The 7,775-nt window shown below is 42.7% G+C and overlaps 1 protein-coding gene across 2 annotated transcripts in view; it reads left to right on the plus strand.

Moving 5' to 3' along the window:
- LOC130920074 (ectonucleoside triphosphate diphosphohydrolase 4-like) overlaps positions 1 to 7,280 on the plus strand; it is a 28,771-nt gene extending 21,491 nt beyond the window's left edge. For both annotated transcript variants that reach the window (XM_057842934.1, XM_057842935.1), the window contains 2 exons: positions 3,454 to 3,615; positions 3,740 to 7,280. In XM_057842934.1, coding sequence (XP_057698917.1) covers positions 3,454 to 3,615; positions 3,740 to 3,956 — 379 coding nt within the window. In that variant the 3' untranslated portion in view covers positions 3,957 to 7,280. The remainder of the gene's footprint in view (positions 1 to 3,453; positions 3,616 to 3,739) is intronic.
- The last annotated feature ends 495 nt before the right edge of the window (positions 7,281 to 7,775 follow it).

Raw genomic sequence — 7,775 nt, forward strand, 5'->3', positions numbered from 1 at the left:
GACCCTTGTTTGGTCCCTGTACGAAATTGACCTTTTAGCCAGATTGCCGGAATCACGCCAGCCGAACCGCCGGACCCCAACGACCCGGGCCGTGGAAAATCCAACAACCAGCCAAAAGGCCAAATTCCGCGCGTTCACCCAAGTCTTAACCCCTTGTATTGACTCCATTTTGAAAGCTCGTTCAAGGCTTCGAAACACAAGTTGACAATTTATTCAGGCCGACAGCGATCAAACAGCAAGGCAAACAGCAAATAGATCCTAGACAGAGAGGCAATTCTGGATCCAGGGTCAGCAAAACAACGAGCGCATCGGAATGTCCCCGAGAAGTGACAGTTGTTAGCTAAATGTTCAGTCTTTTTGAAGTCTGTGGTACGGTGGGCCGGACGAAGGGTATGCCTGGGTGTTGTTAAGGATAATTCTACTTGTTGCAGATTTGGGCGGTAAAGTTCGTGCTTCACCGTTCGTTGGTGGGTCGTTGTTACTGAGGTGGGAGGTTCGGCGTGCCTCACCGTCTGAGAGGTGCCGAGCTATAGCCCTATATCACAACAAGGTTGTCTCAAAGGGCTTTGCAGAGGCAATATGATACACAGTCAGAAACAGTAGATGAATTAAATAAAGTTCAAGTCCAAGTCCTGGGCATCCCTCATCCTTAGACCATCCATGTCGGCAAGGAAAAACTCCAAAAACCCTTTGGAAAAAATGAGAAACCTTGGGGAGAACCACAGTCAGGAGAGATCCACTCCCAGGACGGATAGACAAGATGCACCAGGACTGCTAATGGGAATTAGCAGTCAAAATTACAGTTTGTAGAGATACAATAGAGTGAGGGAACAAGAGGAGGTCCATCTAGCCAGATGAGACGGGGGGGCAACGAGGATGTCCATCCAGCCAGGGGTCCGGATAGTCAGGAGGCTGTAGCTGAAAAATAGCCCCTCCCCTCAGGGGAAGGGGGAAAGGTGGACACCGGGTGACTAGTGATGAAGAGACTAGTCAACTAGATATTAAAATTAGAAAAGAGAAATAAAGAGTTGTTTTTGGTATCAGGTGTTGTGGTAGTACAGGACTCCCCGCCATTTGTTTTGGACTGTCCTGAAGAGCTGATTGCGGGATTTGGCGTTGCAGACGTGGGCTTGTAGATGTCTTGCCTATCACCTGGTAGTCAGCATTGATCTTGCTCAGTCAGCTGCATGATGCACACGTTGGGCTTCCGTGGTCAGAAGGCGTCATGTATCTCTTATGCCCTTTGTCAAATGTATTCTGCTTGTTTTCCTTAAAGTGCATGTGACACGAAAAAGCATGTTTATTTCATAATACATGCGGTATTTTATGCTCCTGAATGATATGGACCGCTTGGATGTGTGTGGAAGCGATCGCTATATTTATTTAGTTTTTTGAATCCCGCGCCATGAAAATGAGTGACTTTGGCTTCGGTCTTGCATTGAGGAGGAGGGCGCTGTGACGTGTACGGGAGAAGGCGGCCTCTTCACTAAACAGCGGTACTGTTGTGTATGAGGACTAAGGATTCAGCTGATTTTGCGGATTAATACGTTTATTTTTCGCATCACGCCAGCCAAACGGCTGCAGAAAAATCTTGCTTTATGAAGGAGAGGCGTTTGCGCCTTTTTGGAGTTTCAAAAGGTTCCCATTCACCGTGGATATTGGCCAAGCCCTACTTCTGTGGGACCATTGGACTTACGAGGAAGTGAGTAAACATCTTGTTTTTTATTATGTCAAATATTAATACAGCGATTACAGAGTAAACACTACAAACTTTCTTCAAATAAAGGACTACTTACGTTTGATCATTGATAGGCATGTAAAAAGCTCTCCTCGCGCACGTTAGCTGCACAACAACTGCAGCCGCCCTCCTCCGGGGAACGAACTGTAAATTGCTCTCTGCCAGGCAGTTTGCCGATCCGCGAAGACAATCGACAACCCAGTCGTCATGTCAAATAATCAGGGCTAGTTATGTGTGATTTTCCGCTTCGAAGACTTTGAAACATCACTCGATTCGGATTAGCATGTCGGCTAGCTGTCACGCCTCTTTGTTTCTTTACATTCTCCGAAGCCGTGAAAGGGAAATGACATATGTCCGCTTTAGGTGTCATAAAATATCGTTCGGGAGGTGCGACAGTAAAGGTGAAGTCGACAGTTTTGACCATTATGGAGTAATTTTACCATGTCGTCCTGAATAAGTGCATTTTTATCATTTCATATTCCATTTAGCACAAGACTGTTATTAGTCATGACCATGGCATTTATTTAGCAATTGGGGAAAATACTTGGATAAAAAGAATATCCTGTAAAAATACTGAAGTAAAGAGACCAAAACAATGACATTTTGCGGCTCTCTTCGTCGCGTTTTCCTCGTTCTGAATAATTCCCCCTCAATGGGCTGAATAGTAAAACCGATGAGCCCAGTCTACCGCTGACGTCATCCACCTGTTGGGGACGCTAAAGCCCTATAATGGTAGGCGTGGCTAATCAGCAGACTAAAAGACTAATTTCTCGTCATCTGCGCTTTACTAAATTGTTGTATATAGTCTAATCGTCTCAAAATATGATTCTAATTCACATAATAATGCTATTTAAGACTTTTTTTCTCCTGTCGTATGCTCTCTAAACTATGATATAAATGCTATTTAGTCAAACAGTAAATACGAGAAAAGATGCTATCCCTGATTGAATATATTAAGCGTGTTAGAGTAATACAAACAGTCGACTGGTAAATATGAGAAAAGATACTATTCCCTTCAACGACGGGTGTCAAGAGTTTGCTCCGCATTGCTGGCAGTAAGTCGAATTCTTTCCCAGTGAGGGTTGGACTCCGCCAAAGTTGCTCTTTGTCACCGATCCTGTTCATAATTTTTATGGACAGAATTTCTAGGCGCAGCTGAAGTGTTGAGGAGGTCTGGTTTGGTGGCCTGCATCTCTGCTTTTTGCTGATGATGTGGTTCTTTTGGATTCATCAAGCCATGACCTCCAACTTTCACTGGAGCGGTTCGCAGCCTAGTGTGAAGCAGTTTGGATGAAGATCTGTACCTCCAAATCCGAGACCATGGTCCTCAGTTGGAAAAGGGTGACGTGCCCTCTCAGGGCCGGGATGAGATCCTGCCGCAAGTTTAGGAGTTCTAGTATCTTGGGGTGTTGTTTATGAGTGAGGGTAGGAGAGAGCGTGAAATCGACAGGCAGATCGGTGCAGCGTCTGCAGTGTTGCGGACTTTGCACCGGTCTACAGTGGTGAAGAAGGAGCTGAGGGAGCCAGGAGAGAGGTATTTCCTCTTCTATTTGTCCAATCAATGAGTGCGCCTTTTGTCCACGTGATGCTACTCTGAAAGTTCGGTTGGCGCAGTGTGAATTTTGCGAGGTGGCTCTCCAACCAGACCCTGGTCCTCTTGGTCTAGTCTGAAAATGCCCTTAGACCTGCTTAGACGTGTTCTGTGTGCTTCTCAGATATCAGTGCTTCAAGTCAGCATGGATGTTTGAGGTTCTGCACGCCGGATTCCACTTCCCCAGGGACTACCGGTCTCTTCAAACGGCGCAGCTGGTCTACGACAAGGAAGTGCAGTGGACGCTGGGAGCCATTTTGTTCAAGACGCGTTTCCTGCCACTCAGGTACAAACTGACTGCCAATCCATTTGGAGTGGGAGTGCTAGCAGTGTTTATTTGCTAACCTTTTGGAGGTTTTGGATTTGTTTTACTTGGTTGTTCAATGAAAGAAACACAATGTTATGTTTAGGGACCTCCAGCAGGAGACGCTCCGCCAGAACCATCCAAGCTGGTTGCGCTCATCCTTCGTGTACAACCACCACCTGTTCTCCCTCTGCCTGTTGGTGGTAGTTTTAGCCATTTTGCTCTACATCCTACGCCTGAGACGCATCCACCAGCGAGAAAAGCGGCAAGCAGACACGCTGGCCATGCTTTGGGCCGAGGAAGGAGAGGCGCTTCTACCTTGAAGGATTTTCCGATTAGAATCTCGATGTCTTGACGGAGAAGCGGAGGATTTTGCTGCATTCCCGCACTCGGTGACGTCATCGTCCTGACCTACTTGAATGATTCCATTGTCGACACTGTCACGGAGATGTCCCAGGAACTTGATAAGGAGACAGGAAGACTCAGGAATGTCTTAGAAATTAATACCACAGGGGTGGGCAAACTGCAGCATAGTCGACTTAATGGTCCTTTAGTTATTTTTTAAGGGTGTAACGATACATTGATCTGGATAGATATATCGATTGGTTAAACAACAATCTAATCAAAATTAGGGGTAGGAATTAGGGTTGTTCCAATCATGTTTTTTTGCTCCCGATCCGATCCCGATCATTTAAGTTTGAGTATCTGCTTATCCCGATATTTCCCGATCCGATTGCTTTTTTTTGCTCCCGATTCAATTCCAATCATTCCCGATAATTTTTCCCGATCATATACATTTTGGCAATGCATTAAGAAAAAAATGAATAAAACTCGGACGAATATATACATTCAACATACAGTACATAAGTACTATATTTGTTTATTATGACAATAAATCCTCAAGATGGCATTTACATTATTATAAATATATATATATATATATATATTTACATTCTTTCAGTGAGAGGGATCCACGGATAGAAAGACTTGTGACCTTGTATATTGTGACTAAATATTGCCATCTAGTGTATTTGTTGAGCTTTCAGTAAATGATACTGCAGCCATTCAACCCAAATGCATGATGGGAAGTGGAACCATGACTGTGCGTCGTGCTACCAATTGGTATATCTTCTCTGTGTTGGGAAATAACATAAGGTGTTAAGAAAACGATCAATTGTTACCTTGCTTCCCCACATATTTTCTAATCATAGGCAGAGGGATAGTAAGGCTTTAGCCAATTAAAAAAAGGCTCCAAAGGCTGCCAAAATTCACTCTACTCATTTTACGCTGCCTTTTATCTCTCTATATAGGTAAAATGGCGCCATTACAGTTTGAGCGCGACAGTGCGTGAGTGGGTCGTGCAGTGCATGCATTAATTGCGTTAAGTATTTTAACGTGATACATTTAAAAAAAAAAAAAATTACTGCCGTTATCGGGATAAATTTGATAACCTTACCTTAAGCCTAAAGACTCTGGATGAGTATTATGTCTGTAACGTTAAATACAATTAGAAAACGATTTAATTTAAAAAAAAAAAAAAAATATATATATATATATATATATATATATATATGTTAAAAAAAGGCATGCCCGATATTTTTTTGCCGATTCCGATACTTTGAAAATGACGTGATTGGACCCGATCGATCGGACATCTCTAGTAGGAACCTCTGAGTACCTCAGGATAGGATACGATTTGCGATATAAAGCTCACGATAACGATTATCTCACAATTTGGTGATACAGCAAATATCGATACATGGGATAGGATTTTAAATCAATGCCAATATTTTATGTGTTTCTAATATATTTTAGTAAAAGAACAATTGTGGCTTATTAGAGCCTATAAGTCTTTAAAGACCAAATGTGAAGTAATTTCATAAAATGCCAAATAGGGTCACAATTAAAGTAATTAAACATTGTCCAACAAATAAAGCATGAAAAAATCATTTATATGTTGTATATTTGACAAAATAATCGCGTTTCCGAAGTTCGTGCCTGAAAGGGGACGAACCCGGAAGTGATACGTCACACTGAGAACAGCGATGGCAGCGATCCTTACGGCACCCAAAGCCCTTCAAACAATGCTTCAAACAGCGATATAAGTGATCGGAGACCCAAGTTTTTGAAGAGTTGGAGGAAGAGGAGGAGGTTGGAATTTTATGTTGGACCGTACATGTATTAACCAGACGCTAATCAGGATGCAAACAATGTGCCCAGACTACCTGACATGGAATGGAGACAAGACCCATCGAGATTACAAGATTGGTAAGCTATAGGCTGTTATTATTTTCATGATTTGAAGATGCAGGCATTTGCACATAATTTTATGTTTTTGTCTATCGGATGACATTGTTAAAAAAAATGGACTTCATGTTCATTTTGGCAGATCCGGCAGCTTTCGTGCATATAAAATAATAATATAAAAACGTTGGGGAGAAAGAAGGAGATGAGTCGTTGATGGCTTTCTCCACTTTATTGTGGCAACAATAAGAAAACAAAATAATAGGGGACTGCCGCCACATTCGACCGCGACGTTTTGCTTCTCGCTCATCTCCCCCTCGCCTCCTACTACTCACAGCTCTCCAGTCCCAGCAACTCTTAAACGGACTTTGCATAGTGTCTTGTTATGAGCTTTTTGTTGACAAAGGTATCGAACACACGACGTGTTGACGACTTTGTTTCTTTATTAACACATGGAGCTAACAGAATAAGCGATAGATAGAGCCTGTGTCTATCACACTCCCGCGTCACGTGACCAAAACAAGAGTAACGTTGCGTGCACTTCAGGGTACCTCGAAAAACATTATAACAGAATATTACACGCAGTTACGACATTATAGTATAAAATAAAATAATAATGGTGCACTGAGAAGCTGGACCAAAAATCACACTCCTGACATTTAAAAAAAAAAAAAAAAAACTTTGCGGCATCTTGGGAGCAAGCAGCCAGAATCAAACGGTATTTCAACATGCTAAAAAGACTGTTGCATTTACTGTCTTTTTCAAAAAGAAGGGAAATGGTTCAAAACGAGTCAGAAAAGCACAAAGAAAAGAGAGGAAAAAAAGGAAAGTCCCACAGCATGGCAAGTGGGCATTTGCGTTTTGTTTTCAGCACCATTTTCTGCATAATGTAACGTCCGTAACTGTGTGAGGGCCCGTGAAGGGGCCATCAGACAGCAGAGTGGTGACGTAGCGGGAAGTGAGGAGAAGAGTGTGGCGTGAGAGCGAAGTTGGCGGTCGCATGTTGCAGTAGTCCGCTGTTATTTTTGTTATTTGTTATTTAACTGTTGCCACAATAAAGTGAAGGAAGCCATCATTCACTCCTCTCCTTTCTATTTCCCTATTCGGGCTATTACAATATGTTCCGGGACCTGTCCATGTGCCGTCATCCCTGCGCTGTCATATGTACTTTGCGTTCCGGCACCTTATGATTTATAAATTAAGCACTGTTCCACAACAGTTGGCAGCTCTGCTTTGACAAAGTCATCAGTCAACTATCCAAAAATCACTTTTTTGCAAATCCTTGATCATAAGCAGACCGGTTGAGGAAACAGGTACAGTGCCTTGCAAAAGTATTCGGCCCCCTTGAACCTTGCAACCTTTCGCCACATTTCAGGCTTCAAACATAAAGATATCAAATTTGAATTTTTTGTCAAGAATCAACAACAAGTGGGACACAATCGTGAAGTGGAACAAAATTTATTGGATAATTTAAACTTTTTTAACAAATAAAAAACTGAAAAGTGGGGCGTGCAATATTTTTCGGCCCCCTTGCGTTAATACTTTGTAGCGCCACCTTTTGCTCCAATTACAGCTGCAAGTCGCTTGGGGTATGTTTCTATCAGTTTTGCACATCGAGAGACTGACATTCTTGCCCATTCTTCCTTGCAAAACAGCTCGAGCTCAGCGAGGTTGGATGGAGAGTGTTTGTGAACAGCAGTCTTCAGCTTTTTCCACAGATTCTCGATTGGATTCAGGTCTGGACTTTGACTTGGCCATTCTAACACCTGGATACGTTTATTTTTGAACCATTCCATTGTAGATTTGGCTTTATGTTTTGGATCATTGTCCTGTTGGAAGATAAATCTCCGTCCCAGTCTCAGGTCTTGTGCAGATACCAACAGGTTTTCTTCCAGAAT

The sequence above is a fragment of the Corythoichthys intestinalis genome, chromosome 8, assembly GCF_030265065.1.
Source record: "Corythoichthys intestinalis isolate RoL2023-P3 chromosome 8, ASM3026506v1, whole genome shotgun sequence".
Lineage (NCBI taxonomy): Eukaryota > Metazoa > Chordata > Actinopteri > Syngnathiformes > Syngnathidae > Corythoichthys > Corythoichthys intestinalis.